Source organism: Lissotriton vulgaris, chromosome 8 (genome assembly GCF_964263255.1).
Source record: "Lissotriton vulgaris chromosome 8, aLisVul1.2, whole genome shotgun sequence".
Lineage (NCBI taxonomy): Eukaryota > Metazoa > Chordata > Amphibia > Caudata > Salamandridae > Lissotriton > Lissotriton vulgaris.
Genome location: NC_141696.1, coordinates 203,085,988 through 203,102,833, shown reverse-complemented (window position 1 = coordinate 203,102,833; position 16,846 = coordinate 203,085,988). Strand labels below are relative to the sequence as shown.

The 16,846-nt window shown below is 41.2% G+C and overlaps 1 protein-coding gene across 1 annotated transcript in view; it reads right to left on the bottom strand.

Moving 5' to 3' along the window:
* Window positions 1-16,846, bottom strand: part of TYR (tyrosinase) — a 194,640-nt gene that overhangs the window by 115,343 nt on the left and 62,451 nt on the right. Inside the window, exon 2 of the mRNA XM_086933982.1 lies at window positions 5,323-5,539. Coding sequence (XP_086790108.1) covers window positions 5,323-5,539 — 217 coding nt within the window. The remainder of the gene's footprint in view (window positions 1-5,322; window positions 5,540-16,846) is intronic.

Sequence of the window (16,846 nt, the reverse complement as noted above, 5' to 3'; positions counted from 1 at the left end):
CTCTAAAACTGCCCCCCCCCCCTTCAAACATCCTAAAGCGACTCCTGGAACTAAGTCCTGCTATTTATATGAAGTCACCTTTCCTTTCTCAAAAAACTGATATGACCACAAATACACACCTCACTTATGGTTGTACACTCTGTCAACAAAGCATGTAATTATTTTCCCACACAAAAAAGCATATGGCCAATGTTAGACCTGTTAGCCTTTGGGTGGCCTTCCCCCAAACTTTTGTCTTCCTCCTCCATTTCTGCTGATCTAGTTTTTTTTGTGGATTTTAGGACTCTGCACACTTTGCCACTGCTAACAAGTGCTAATGTGATTGCGCTCCCTCCTTAGAACATGGTAACATTGGTTCATTCGCAATTGACCTATTTAATTTAGTTAAAAGTCCCTAGTAAAGTGGTACTGCATGTGCCAAGGCCCTATAAATGAAATACTACTAGTGGGCTTGCAGCACTGAATGAGCCATCTGCTTTAATAGCCCTTTAAACATGCCTCAGGCCAGCCGATGCAACCTGTGTATGTGCAGATTTAAACTGCCATTTCAACTTAGCAAAGTAAACATTCTTGCCAGGCCCAAGCTTTACCTTTTAATACATAAAAGTCAACCCTAGGGTAGGCCATGGACAGTCCAGAGAGCAGAGTGCAAGGTCTTAAAAAAATAGGACGTGCTTTTATGTTTTACATATCTTTGTAGTGAAAAACTCTTAAATTTGTTTCACTACTGCAAGGCCTACCTCTCCTGTAAGATAACATTGGAGTTACCTTATTACATTGTAAAAGTGTAATTTCCAAATGAAATTAGGTAACCATTTAATAGTTGGTGTCTCTGGAATCCTCTTGTCAAATCCAAACTCATGGTGAAGTCCGATTTTAAATTACATGCCTGAAAATGCCACTTTCAGAAACTGACATGTTTCTGCCTTAGCTATTTAGTGCCTGTAGCCTGTCTCTGGTAGCTTAGGTGTGCCTGAATGTCCCATCACTACCAAGGAGGAGCTGCGCACAGCCCCACTTAAACTTGAATAGGCTGTGTCCTGTCTCCACACAAAGAGCTGCATACCCTCTGTAGTTAGTCTGGAGTCAGTGAAGGGAAATCAGGATGCCTGGGGACTTCAAAGGTAAATCTCTAGAAGCTTCTCCACTGCTTCAAAAACACCCTGGGTATAAATGCTGAAACTCAGACACCAACACTTCCGTACACTTCTGATCCTGTGGAAACTGCTAGGAAGGAAGACTGATTTGCTGCTGAAGGACTGCCACTCTGATGGACTGAACTCTGTTGGGCTTCACTCTGCCAGACTACTGCTTTGCTGTGCTGCTACTTTGCTGCGATGACCTGATGCCTGCTGCCTGGGTGAGAAGGACTGGACCTACATCTCTAAAACCCTGAACCTCAAAGTGATTCCAAGGGCTAGTTGGCTGGCCTCCTGAATTGAGCCTTAGGCACAGAATGCTGCAACAACCTTGCCCAGGATCGCTATCATGAGGTATTCTACACTGCAAAGAGGTGCCACCCTAGTCCTGGAATCTTGGAAGTTGTAGTAAGGAACTCTGCCAGCCTTTGTGGACCCAGCAGAACAAACGCATTTCCTAGCATAGCCAGCGTATTGCTGCTGGTGCGGATCGGAACTGCTGCAAAGACAACTATTGCACCCTGACATCACATTAGTACTGCCGCTGCAGGACGCATCCTCTGCGTTGGCCCTCGCATCCCTCTTTGCCGGCAGCCTCAACTACCACACCAGACTCCCCATTGCAGCGCCTCGGAACGGACACATCACCTCGACTGCTCGACACATCACCTACTCAGGAATTCGCATTCCAAACCCTTGTCAATGGGATATTCAAGGACAATGCAACAGGACCTCGCACCGCAGCCTTACCACATCTTAGAACCAACTTGTTACTTCAGCTTCAATGTGGACCTGTGAAACACTCTGAAAACCAGAATTGAAGGTACTTTGTTGAGTTTGCCCTGGTCTCGAGCAACCGTGTCTCCACAGGTGGCGCTTTACGCCTTTTGGTGCTACTTTCCCTTAATCCTTTTGAATTGAATATCTACGGTTCAACTTACGGGAATTTTGCCATTTTGGACTTGTTTTATTTAATAATAATTACTCTATTTTTCTAACTCTTGGGGGCTGTTTTTGTGGTGCATTGTTGCTGTGTTTCAGTTTGAAGTGTTGCACAAATACTTTACACATTGCCTCCGAGTTAAGCCCAACTGCTCTGTGCGAGGGTTAAGCACAGGTTAATTTTGGTTTTTCTTTTGTTCTGACCGTGAGAAGGATTGTAGTTGAGGTTCGAGAAGGGTTTCACCCCCCTCAAACAACAACACAATTTCTTACAGCCAAACACCTGGAACTTCCCAACAACTGACCGCTTGCAGATCTACAATACAACACAGAAATGCCAGGCCCTGGGACATCATGAGTAAAAGGCCTCACCCACCATCGTTTGACTCAGTAGTGCCTCCTTGCCCAAAGGTCCTCTGCAAGGGGTTTTGGCCCCAAATTGTCTTTCATTGACACAGTGTATGAAAGAAATGTATACATCTGATATACAGTCAAAAAATAAAAGTTCCCTTTTCATATAGTCTAGAAGAAGAGACTTACGTCTCTGGGGAGTTGCAGAAAGGAGCTTGGGGTGAGCCAATCCGCGTATCAAAGTTGTGACCCCAGTGATACCTGCAATTTATGGGCTCCCTAAGGTTCATAAAAATCTTAGGGATCCACCACTGAGACCCATTGTGTCCAGTCTTAACTCATTAACAGAACCCTTGAGCCAGTACGTGGACAAGTTCATTCAACCCCTAGTAACCCAGCAAAAAGCCTATATTAAGGACACCACAGATATAATTAGCAAAATCGAAAATAAACCCTACAATATGGATAGGGAGTGGCTAGTGACTCTAGACATAGAGTCGCTATACACGAACATCCCACAGCAAGATACCAAAATAATGATGGAGAATATTCTAAAAGGTGGAGAAGAAGATTTGTCCGAACATGCACAATTTATAGTAGACTGCATAGATATCATTCTAACAAAGAACATTTTTTTGTTTAAAGAAGACCTTTTTAAACAAATAAAGGGCACTAGTATGGGCGCAACTTGCGCACCGAGCCTAGCTTGCCTCTACGTATCAACTTTTGAGGAGAAACATGTATTCAATGAGATGTCCCCTTTTTTTGAAAATATTAAAACCTGGTATCGTTTCATTGACGATGTGTTCTTCATATGGTCAGGCAGTGAGGATGAACTAAAGGAATTTATCGAATGGATAAACCTTGGAGACAAGAATTTAAAATTCACCTCCACATATAGTAACCAGAGCTGTAACTTCCTTGACCTAAAAATAAAACATACGGAAGGTCTTCTAAAAGTAGAACTCTTTAGTAAGCCCACTGACCGTAACACAATGTTACATTACGGTAGTTACCATCCATCCACCCAAAAAAAACAATATACCCGTCGGCCAGTTTTTAAGGGTGAAAAGAAATTGTACAGACAAAAAGGAATTCGAAAAACACGCTTTAACCCTGACTAACAAGTTCTTGGAAAGAGGCTATCCGAAAAAAATGGTAAAGCAAGCATATAAAAGAGCTAAATATTTCAATAGAGATAGCATATTTGAGCCCAAAACAGAACCCCTACAAAAAGAACAACAGCTAGTGTGTGTTACAAATTTCTCTAATATAAGTAACAAAATTAAGAACCTCATAAATAGGAATTGGAACCTACTTCAAAACCAAAATAGCGCACCCCTGCCAAAACCAATATATGCTTTCCGCAGGAACAAAACAATTAAAAATTGTTTGGTTCATACATACCCTGATGATCAAAGAAGAAACAAATTGAGAACCATTGATGGAAAGACCCCAGTGGGCAACTTTCCCTGTGGTTCATGTAAAAACTGTAGTCAGATTCTAAAGGGACCTAAAGTTACATACAACGGAGTTACTCACCAACAAAATGAACTAGTAAACTGCAGGACCCCAAACGTAATATAAAAAGCGACAGACCAAGCAACAGCTTAATTTGAGGTATGTATTAAGTCAACATACCCTAAATCAAAGTAAGAGCTGGAATATCCACACTAGGATGACCGACAGGTGATAACTTAAGCAAAATAGGTATCTCCAACCTTTTGCCTCACAATAACAGGCCTGAAAGGATGTAAGTAAAGGGTGAGACCAAACTGAAGGTTGTGGGATGCACAAATATTTTATAGGCTTGTTTTTCAAATAGAGTAACCTTACAACGATAGAGCTTTTTGGTAAAAAATTTTTTTAAATATCTACAACATAAAAAGTGTCAACGAGTGTATAGTTTAAATTCAATGAATCAAATTTCGCTGAAGACAGGATGTATAGCTTGTTAATCTATGAAGGTTACAGTCTAACTCTGTTCTGCCACTGAGTCAATACATCAAATGTTAACATATGCTTTTTCTGTGTTTTTAAATTTATAGTGATTTTAACTTACACACTGTCCTGAAGAAGGTAACAACATAAAAATCACCGAAACGCCGCGTCGACAATCTGTTTGTGTGATAAATTTGTTGTATTGAAAATAACTTTTTTAACTGTATTTTGACTTTGTGAGATAAAATGCTATATCAATTGTTTTTAACATATTTTTTATGAATAAATGTATGTATTTGTTCCGTAAGATGGTATGAAATGAGAATAATATAAAAATAAAAAAAATCCTTTTTTTATTCAATTCACATTAGAGTGTTTACATCCTTATTAACTTCAGAGTGGTAAAACAATGGTTATTGAGGCATATTGAATTGGTTGTAAATTTGTTGATCCCTTCACAACTTTGATACGCGGATTGGCTCACCCCAAGCTCCTTTCTGCAACTCCCCAGAGACGTAAGTCTCTTCTTCTAGACTATATGAAAAGGGAACTTGTATTTTTTGACTGCTTATAACCCCTTCCCTTTTCACAAAGGGTTTCTCCTTCTTAATTGGAAGTTACATCTGATATACACAACATACACCACCCTAGACTGAAATCATTTTACATTGCAGAGAGATTTTCAACAGTTCAGCAGAGTGCTCAGCATGTGAGAACTAGCAATCTTAATTATGAATCTCATCCAAACATACTAAATATGGGATTATCAGCTATTCAAGAAGGAATTTCTACCTAACGGGAACGTACTTGCCCCAGGTTCTCTGTGGGATAATTAACATTCCTGAGAACCAAATGTAAGCACAAAGCCGTGTCTATATAACTTTTATGTTAAACAACCAATTGCAATCTATTTATTTGTTGAAATGTACAAAACTGCTAAACAAGTTACCTTCCAGTGTGTTTCTGAAGCTCAAATTAGCGGATCTGTCCATCGGGTCAGTGTCATACTGTGTAAGGCTTACACAGAATTCCACCTCCTCTGAAGTTGGGAGTCTCTGAAGCCTACTTTTGTCATGATTCCCAGGGTTCCGGACTAAAGGTCCTTCTTGTGTACCATTGCATAGAATGCGTAGATTGTTATACTCTTCGGCCTTGCTGCAAATTATCTAAAAGGAAAAATAGGTTGTTTGAGCTGTAAGCATAGTTTTAGACTTGTTAACATTTTCATAAATTTGCAGGACATACATCTTTTAAGCTCACACCAAGTCAGGAGAGGGTTGAAGACAAAACTTACCTGTGCAACCACTTGTCACGCAGATTAATTTATTAATAGCAAAATCGTGTATAAATGCAAAACAAGATCAAATATTTTATTTATTAGCATTCATATTTCGATCACAAAAGTTTTATGAACCATGATGATTCATAAATCAATGAGGATGAGATAGTTTACATAGTTTAGGCAGCAAATTGTATGGATATGTCTTGCCAGGTTCTGTATTATAACTGCAAAGACACACAATCAATTCTTAAAGATGTATCTAATAATAATAATAGAATAAAATACTACAAGTTGTTCACTTCCATCAATTGCTTTTTTTGGACAACAACTATGGACAAACAAGACAAGGACATTAGTGGTGTCTGACACTATATGATGGTTTTAATACAACAAAAAATTACATTCATGCCCTAAAAAACTTAATTTAAGAATACAAGACACACGGAGGGGCAATTTCCTTAAGAGGAAACATACATTTGTGATAACTTAAAAGAAAATAATGCAATAATCAATATAATTCGAGGACTGCAGCACATTTAAAAGTGTACTTTTTGTGAGAAAAAAAAGTCTGTTAAAGAACACTTAGACATATTTGTCCACAAAAACAATACTCTCCGTTCACATAAAACAGTCAATTAAGAACAATCCAATCACAATACAACCACGTTAAAAACAATTCAAAATGAATTATTAATTATCTGCAGCCACAACGCATCCTTCTTGCAATCCTTAAAAAAATATAAAGCTGCTGCATGACCACCCAAACTGAATGTATTTTTTTTTTTATCTAAAAGCATCTGGGGTATGGAGGACATTATTCTCAATATATAGTGGCTTGAGATAACCACAGTGTTTTAAAAGCTGGAGAGATGAGCATGATATGCATCAAGACCAATTCTTTGTTTCGGACATTAATACTGTGAGAAATATTTGCCTCAATCTGAATATATTGACGTTGGTGCACATTCATTCGACATTAAAAAAACAAAAAAAACTTTCCGACACAAGTTGCAATTTTGGACATTTGTTAGATACGATGTCAAACCTGGTCACTCCTTTTCATTATACAGGTTTTTCAAATACTTATATTATTAAATTCTTACAAGTTTGGTGTTGAAAATGTATAGTAAGAAAAGTAGGTACTTGTTGATGGGGTAAGAATCCCCCTCAAATAATAATCACAATCCTGGTCAAAGTGAACCACTTAAGTCACAAAAATAAACCTATGCTTAGCCCTCTGGTAATTTGGCACCATGCAGTCAGGCTTACCTTAGAGGCAATGTGTGAAGTATAAATGCAGCACTTTAAACAGTAATGGAGTGAAAACACAACACAAGAAAAATCTGAAACAAATGTAGAAAAATAGAATAAATCTTAATAAATAAAATGGCACTTAAACACAAACCCCAAAAGTGAAATCAGAGATCTGAATTTTTAAGGTTTGAATTATGTGGAGCACCATGAAGCACAAAGAGCCACCTGCGGCAGTCTGGTTGTGCTAGAGCTGGTCAAAGTAAAATGTTTAGGTTAACCGTGATGGATCGCCAGACATCTACAAAGACTAGGTTTGTCTCATTGGAAAGTGTACCTTCGGACTTCGACGACCACTCTCTCTCCATAAATATGTCTATGAGTTGGCAAACTAAACAAGCTGGATAAGAAGCAGGGCTTGGCGTGCGATCGCAGACGAAGCTGGGAAAGCTCAGAGTGGGTGACGCCTGAAGTCTGTTCCAAGAAAGGCAAGTTAAGGCCGACTGGTGATTCAACGATAATCCTGGTCTCCATCGGTTCTTCGGGTAAAAGTTGGCAAAATGTTTCTGGGTCCCAGCTTTGCAGTGTGGATAGGAGGAGTTAACTCTTTCATCAGTCAAGCATTTAGGACCTGGAGGGCACCACTTGTAAGTTAGAACTCACCCCAACAGAGGTCAGCAGCATGGTCCAGGGCAGGTCCAGTTGGAACTTGGCATTTGAGCAGTGCAGGAAGAGAGGCCTCTGGAAGCTTGTCCAACCCCTAAACCAAGATGGTCAGTTCCTCTTAGCCCATTGGGTTTGTGTGCGAGCCTAACTAGAGAGACAAAGGCCATGCAGGCCTAGGTGTGAGCTTCATCTGCCAGTGATAATGTAGGCATCCTTGGACGCTCAGGAAGGAGCTGGGCACAACCCTCTAGACCATCCTGTCAAGGGAGGAGTCCCTCCTCACGGGGCCCTTATCGACTGTCTGGGAGCATGCATCACAACAGAGGGGAGCGATCAGGTGACCGCTGGACACTCGGAAAGTCTTTTGGTTTTAGGCAGGGAAATTTGAGAGAGAACTTTGTAAAAGTGCCAATTCCAAAACAGTAATATAAAATCAAACCTGAACATTGAGTTGGACTTTATATCAAAATTGAAATGAGTCCTTGAGCCATTTTCAAGCTACTCCCAAACTGAATTTAACCTTTATTAAACCGTAAAAGTGAAAGCCATTGTTAAACTATGGGAGGCCAAGCCTGGCCACAGTGTAAAATGACTTTGTAGGATTTTTTCAGTGCCGAGACACAAACAAATTATACATGTCCTACTTTTTAAACACCATGCACCCTGCCATATGGGCATTTGAAGGCATACTTTATAAGAGACTTATATGAACTAAAAAGCTAGGTTTATGCCTGGCAAAAACATTTCTTTTGCCAGGTGGAAATGGCAGTTTAAAAACTGTACTATCGGCTGCTCTGGCAGGCCTGAAACATAATTTTCAGTGCTTCTATAGCAAGTGGCACAATGCATGCTGAACTCACTAGTAGCATTTAATTTTCAGGCCTTGGGTACATGTAGTACTATAAACTTAGAAGTCAATTAAATATACCAATTTGGTTTAATGCCAATTTTCCCATGCTTAAAAGGGAAAGCACAATCAATGTACCTCTAGTTAGCAGGAGTAAAGTGCACAGAGTCTTAAAGCCAACAACAACACTTTCAACAAGCTAATGCAAAAATTTGGGGGATCCACAGAAAGGGCAAATTTCCAACATGTACCATTCGAATGATGCCTTATCCTTGCTAAACTGCATATCATTTGTTATGGTTGTATTGATGGTAAGACTTCAACTGTCTTTGCAGCACAAACAGGCCTGCCAAGTATCACGCATCAGGCGTGACAATTACGCATTTCAGTGTGGTGTTCCCGCATCACCGCACTGAAATGCATTGTCACGCATTTTACCACTGACCACATGGCTGCCCACTTTGATGCTAGCACGCGCCAGCGCCTCTGACACCCGTGTACGTTTCCCGGCCGCAGCAGACAACTTCACTCAATGCCGGCAGCTGCAGCTAAAGAGTTAAAGATCTGCTCTGCACCTCTCAGGCTAAGTGCTTGCTACAATGTAACAATATCTGCCCTGCTGCCTGAAATTCCCGACCGCTGCCGCGCAGGCTGCTGCACGCGGTTGTCAGTCACACTGTGAGTTAGTAGGGGGATCTGTGACCTCACTTCCTCCTGGAACAGGAGAGGTCAGTGACCAGAAGCAGGGGACTCGACTGGAGGAGTTGCTGTGTTGTGTCAGTCCGCACGGCATCCCTCAGTAAGTCTTACTACTTTAGACTGTCAGAGAGAGTGCGCTGCTGCCTGTGCACTGCAGGAGGGGCAATAATTCATATTAAAACCCTGCCGCGGCGGGATGCGCTGGCACAGCGACCTCACCTGCTAAGACAGTCACAGACAGGGTCAGTCAGCACAGGCAGCATCATGGCCGTGCGGCGGCATGATCACAGGCGCCGCATGATGACCGGGCGCTGCAGGGAGACTGCACGCAAATAATCCAGTTTTCATGCAGGTCACCTGCTCCATGTGGAGGCAGAATTTTGGTCTGCAACGTAAGCAGTCACAGCACACTTGCCCCCTTGGCCATGGCTCACTGTCCCAGTTGAAGCTGCACCCCTCGACACATGGCAGCTTTCAGAGACGAGCAAGAAGCTGCGCACCTCAGGCTGGGGAGAGGCAGCGCAAAGATGAGAACAAGTCTAGCTCCGCTCCACTCCAAAGCCTTGGTGTCCTGTATCTGTGTGAGGCTGGCAGGGCTGGGTCAGTCGTACCATTGCGGGACAGTCGAGCTGTCAGGCCAGGCATGAGTGTTGGAGTGGGGCTCTCCTGTGGCCAGCAGCGGGGAAGCTGGAGGCAGTTAAAACAAAGCTGGAGTCTCCTGGCTCAGGCTGGTCTATAGGCAGGTATAGCAGTGACTGCGACCACCGCACAGTTCGAGGTGGCACAGACATTTTCAATCATAATCCGACCCAAAAATAAAATGTACTTTAAGCCTGACTTGCTGGTACCCAAATGAGTGCCTCCCACTTTCTGCTTTCAAATGCAGCCGTGCTTACGGCTCATGTTGCTCAGGCTAGTCCTGTACAGTTGCAAGTCATTCAGCTGATTATAATTAAATTATGAGCGTCTTCCAGACCGTTTTATCTATTTTCTGCAATTTTGGCTGAAGTCTGAGAAATAAATGCCGTTTAACAATTATTTCTTACGCTTTTCAGCAGTTAACTTACAGGCATATGCATCAAAGTAAATACCGGGAGCAAAGGGGCAGATTCTCAGAATCTGCATCATCCCAAATGCAAAAAACGCAATTTAAGGAATCTCTAAATTGAGATTCCTTAAATGCAATGCATCAAAGGCAAAAAAATAGCGAATTCGCTAATAGGAGGAGCAAATTACCATGAAGTTCAACTTCATGGTAATTTGCTAAAACTTTGAAAAAAGCACTTTTGTGCATTTTTCAAAGTTTCATGTTGCGCAACATTTGTGCACAGATCGATTTCAGGGGTGCAACAGGGTGTCATTTTGACACCCTTGCACCCTTGAAATTGCATGAGGAATTTGCGAGTACCTACTGGTACTCGCAAATTGCTTATGCAATCTCCAATTCATTCCTATGGGCCTGGAGGCCCAAAGGAAGGAATGGGAAGGCATTCCTTAATTGCGACTAGCAATTTGCGAGTAGCAATTAAGGAATGTTTAGGAATCGATATTTTAATAGCGATTCATACATGCATAGGCTTTTGTTATTCCTAAATATCGATTCCTTAAAAATCGCTATTTAGGAATATCAAAAGGCTACGTTGATGCCACTGCCAGTTAGAGTTTCTCCTTGCTCAAAGGCGTGCAATTTCTGATATTTATGTTTCCCTCATCTTCATTGCTTGACTTTGCTCGCGAGAAAGTGTCACTCATAGTCGTTGAAATGTCACTCATAATTACACTGAAATTATGACAATGTCACACGTGGCAATCCAAAACCTTGGCAGCTATGCACAAAAGATAGAATATTCTAGAATTATTAGGTCATCAATACAGAGCAGTAAATTAACTGGTGCACTATTTATTATTGGAGGATTGCTGTTATCTTTCGATATGTGATGGTCTTGTACAAGCAATTAAAACAGTACGAGATGCAGGTTTGTTTTTGTTTTTTTTATTTACATTTTGCGTCTTCTTTAGGTTACAGTGTAAAATTGCTTATATTGTGTGCTCCTCTGTCAGTTACTCGTTAGCCTACATTTGTGATACTGAAAAAATAATATGTAACTTTCTGCATGAAAAGTAGCGCCTCGACATCAAAGAGAGGCAATACATGGTGGTTGATGGCTGAGTGTGACGTTTTACTGTATTGTAGGCAGAAAAGATTTTTTCGAATTTTAGTTTCCTATTTATACACTCTCTGTAATAGTTTTTTGTTTCTTTTTTCTGAAAAGGGCAGTAGACCAATCTGTTCATGGGTCGAGGCATTGTGCCTGGTACATCGGGCACCTAATTTGATTCTCAAAGTTCATGTATTTTTAGATAAAGATCTGGTGCAGCACGCTGCGGCAGGTGCCTGGTTCATGGCATTGGATTTGTAAATGAGGTTGATTCCTTTCTACCAACTACCTTGCTGCAGTTTCTATTTTATTTAAGAGGTGGCTGGAGTGCTGAGGCAGGGTTTGAGCAGTGCTAAGTGACAGGTTTGCTGAACATAAGATGAGCTGTGGTCAGAAGGTAAACTCAATTATAACTGATGGATAGAGAGCACGTGACCGACTCCTGTCAAATTACTTTTAGACAAAACCATAAATAAAATTTTTGTTATGCAAAATGCAGCTACAACAGTAATACTTATGCGAAATGCAATTTTCTTTGTACAAAATACAATTCATTTTGTACAAAATAAAACTACAACCGTAATATTTGTGCAGAATACAATTATTTTTGTGCAAAATGTAGTAGAGAAAACCAGGATCAAGGGTTTAACATCCGTGATCATGTTTGAAAAGTTTTAGATTTACAAATCCTGGAGCACATCTGGAATTGAAAGAAACAGAACCAACACAATTCAGCATAGAGAAACACAGGGTTCAGTAACAATAAAACGGACACAAACTGGAAGACGGCAATTTTCTCTGCAAAGTAGATTGCTTTGTGTCTCTTTCATATTAACTAAGATGTGCCAATTCAAGCGCTGCAAACATCCAGCGACCAAAAAGTGAAAATGATTGCTACAAAATGTGGGCTACAACTTTCATCAAACTTGCAAAGAAAGAGGAGATAATTTCACAGCTTGTGTGTCATCTTTGTAGACACCAGAGATCCTGAACTTGGGCCATTGGCACAACAGAACACTAGTTTCAGAACAGACCACAAAAATATGGCTGGCTAGCTGGACCTCTTAACTCAGCAAGGAGTAAATAAATGAAAAAGCTTCTGGAGGCAGCGGTGTGCTTACCACAGCATTATCTGAACATGTAGCAACCGATCACTTGGACAGCTCACCTTCATTTCGGGTGTGGAGTTCGAGAGGCTAAGCTGCTGTTTGTAAACGCCTGATGTCCAAGATTGATTTTGCAGAAGCACACCTGTTGATCACGTGGTGTGAGGTGGGAGAGCAGGCTTTAAGCCAGGGTGACTGACTCTGGAATCTGGGGATCACGGTTCGATGCCCAGTGCCGGCAGCAGATTAGCCCAGCACCATGTGACTCTGAGCAATAGCTTGCTTAATCTTCCCGACGGCCCCCAGCGCCTAGAGACCCTTACGGGTGATTGTGCGCTTTACAAATGTGGATTATAAGTGTCTGTGGACACCTTCGTCTGGCCGAGGTTTCCATGGTAAGCATGGTTGGCAGCAAGGCAGGTTGGTGGAGCTCCTGTAGTGCTTTCAGGAATAGCCTAGGAAGAGGACATGGGCAGCAGGACGATTCCAGTATCTAGCATATTGCACAATTTCTATAGCATGAGTCAATCAGGATGAGGCATTAAACTCCTCAGCGATGCCTATGGAATAGTATTCTTTCCAGAAGTATTCACGCAGCATAACATAAGACAGGGTTGGTGGTGTTGGCATCTGTGTGAAGCATTCATTCTCCTTGCAGAAACCATTCATACTTTAAAGTAAATGTTGGCGAATAGATACGAAGAACCCCATCAGGCACACTGGTAATGTTTGCTAAAGTTTTACCTTACACCCACTTTCCAAGGTCTGCCAAGGGCTGTTCAGGTTATGCCAGAAAATAATGTTAGCAATCTTCCCATTTATTTATTAAAAAAAATAAACAAGAAGGGACCACAGCGCTAATTCCACTGCAGTGCAGCGGTTTTATTGAGTGGGCGGGGCAGCGTCGGCCAACGGAAGTGCGCAGCACTACGGAAGTAGTGCTCACGGTGGCCGTTGGCCGACAGAATCAGAGAAGGGGTTATTCTACAGCCCCTGGACTTTATTTACAAAGGAAGGCTGGTAGGCAGCCACCCTGGGTGCTACTAGGTACTTTAAAAACTACAGCCACCTTTGCGGCTTTAAGCGAGCTGGGAGAGCCCAGGGACTACCCCAGTCAGACTATGGGTCAGGAGACCAATTGAGGGTCACTCCTCTCCAGGGCCACAAAATGGTGGCCTTGAGCACCATTCTACAATCCGAGGGGTCTCTAGGAATTAGGGGCGCATCGATCTACTGAGATAAAGTAAGTAGTGAGGGAGTTTCAGGAACACAGGAAAAAAGGACAGAATGGTGTCCCTGCACAGTATTTCAATAGGTTTATCTTCACAACTTTTGTGACGTTCTGTCCCTAAATCCTTTTCACCCCATACCACTCTAGTCAGCTCTCACTTCATCCTTTTAACCATCAACCACTTTCTTCCACCACTATCAGTTCGGCAATGAAAGACTAAATTATACAAAAGGACTAACCAAATAATGCAGCAACAAAAGGCAAATTATGCAGCTAACGTAGCACATTCTGTGGCATTGTTCTTTTTCTATTTTGTTATTTATTAATGCCGATTAATAGTGTCTGAGCAAGAGTTCCACCTCCTTAAACCTGGTTTAACAACCGAATATAGCAAGCAGCAACAAAAAGGCTACCTATTACCCTTTGCATCATTGCATGTGGTCAGTCACTCCTGTCCCGAGTCTTGCTAACCAGAAGGGTTCCTTTATGCTATCCCAAATGGTATTCAATTTTTTCCCAGCACAGTTGTCATTACCATGAGTCTCGTCTCACAGGTCACTAAGCTGGCTGAGATATTGGATATTCATGACCAGTACACTATAGGTTGACAAGAGATGTATGGAGGTATTAGATAATTACCAGTACAATATAACATAACATGTGTATTCTGTAAAATGCACGTTCACCTCCAAAGGGGCTTCTTGTCGCTGAGAACAGATGTTTATTGCTACCCAACTCAACAGTACACATTTTAAATCGACCTCAAAGGATGCGAGTCTGAGTGGTCCAACTGGGTTTGAACCTGTGACCATGAGGTCGAACACGGCCCCTGCAGTGGATGCTTTAGTCCACTGAGCCAACACACCCGGCTAAAGATGCACAAAGGTGTTAGATAATGACCAATACACCATACATGGTCTATAGATGTACATAGCCATCCCTCTCTGGTTACCTTTATACTTGGGTTATGTGTCTGGGGAGGACAGAATACTTCTCAAAATGTCTTACACAGTTTAGTAAACAATTCAGATGTGTGATCATGGACCAACATGTTCTTCCTAGCTTCAAGAACCATCTCTACAATTAAGAGATTAGTGGAAGGTGAGCTTTGGTCTAGATAGGAGCATGTGGAGGTGGTGTCAACAGAGATGCTCTCAGTCTGTTTGTCCAGCGGGGACCCAGCTTGTCAGTGCTGCTCCACCAGTCGTGGCGGGCATCATGTCTGCTGTTCATTAGGGCAAAGTGAATTCCCTTCCCAGTTCAGGTAATGTGTTTTTTTTCTGCCTGAAGGAATATCTTTCTCTATGAGAAAGATGCACTGTCTTGGTTTGTAAAGGATGGCGTTTGAAGGTAAACTCTTTCAACAGGTGGATGCAAGCTTAAATCCACCTGAGAACACTTGTGTGGCAACATCGATTGGTCCTTAGACTGATGCCCAAAAAGAGAACTCCCGTCACTTTTTGGGGATTTTTTGCATTACGATTTACTATCAAAAAATCACTTGAGTCTACGTTCCTTGCAGAAGTGTTTAAGATTTCTTGAGTTACTCTACTGCCCTTATAAAATGTACTTCGTTTTTGGTGCAGATTTAAAAAAAAGTTAACAAAAAATAGACATTGTATTGTAAATTGTTAAACCTTTAAGATCTGTATTGTTTGATCGCATTGTTACAACCTCACACGTATGTCTACGAGGGTTTGCTCTGCTGCTCAGGCCAAGTTACCAAAGGTAATAAAACGATATATTTAGAGAAACCTATTTACCCATGTGAAACTCTCGAATGAGGCAGTGGAGTAGGGGTGGGAGGAGGAGGGCACAATTATAGGCCATAGCAGTTCGGTGACCTCTTTTCCAGGGCTCGACAGTCGGATTCCTTCATACAGGAGAATCAATGTGTGCAAACAATTGCAACTGCAATATTTCATACTTAAAGAGGAAACATGGCAAGCACAGCTTGTTTAAAATGCCATTATATATATTGCTGAATAAATACAGAATACATTTGGTCTAGGTGAATAGAAATAAAACACATTGTAATGTCCTCAGGGGTAGAAGAGTATTATCTCAGTTGATCTGTATACTATCTGATGTTCATTTAGAATGATTACTAAAAAAATATATAACTTGCAGTTTCCTAGTGGCAATTGCACAGAAAATACTAGCTAAAGGCATGGCAGATTACTGTGAATCCAAATGTAAGTATTTAGAATGATTTAAATAATTAAAGATAAACTTTCCTATAAATAGGTGTCTGAAAGATGGACTTGACAGTGGAAAGAACAAAAAATGCTTCATTATTTGTGAAGGTCCAGTATTTTAGATTTTGTATTAATTTAATTGAGATCTTTTAAATCTTCCTAACTGGTGAAAGGAAGCGTTAGGGGCCAACTGTATTATTAGTTATTGACACATTACGGTGTTACCACAGAGAAAAAAACCTTAACTATTGTATGTGCATTGATTATGTAGTGATAACATGTGAGACTGTTTATTCTGTTTTGCTCTCTATGGCAAAGGTTGCCATGCCTAGCTGTTAGGGTTTGCAAGACAGCACAAAGTGAATAATACTGCCTATGTTGGGGACCCCCAACCCAAAAAATAATTTTCTGGTTTACACAGAACACTTCTCTGAATCACAGGACACACAAATGGAGCCAGCAAGATGGGTACTATCACCAACACAAAAGAGCGGATTGGATTTTCCAGAGGTGTAGTAATAATTGTAGGACATATGTGTTTTATATAATGTTTGATGAAACAGAACTTACTTTCATAAATTAGAGGTATTGCCATTGCCTACCTGAACAGCACTTCGGAACCAATATCTGGCTAAAATGACTCTCGCAAGAAGGTTTGAACAAGTGACCAGAAAGTTGCACACAAACTTTTGCAGCAGATTCAACCCAGGTAGATTTTCCTCATATTCTAACATCAAAACGATGACTTCTTTTTTGGTCCGAATGGATAGTGTGGCTTTCTACAAGGTATATTGTTTCCACTACATAATAAAGTGTACTTTGGGTGAGCCCCCTTTAGCTTGTGAGAGTCAGCCGCCTTCAGTCAGCGATTTGAATCTTTATCAATCATATATTTGATCAGTCGAGTGGAAAACATTTATCTCACCTCACTCTACTGGTTGTTTCGTTTATCAGTCCACCTCCTAGCAAGTGGTTCCATTGTAACATTTGAGGCATCAGTCTACATTTGAAGAATATATAAAGTCATCACAGAT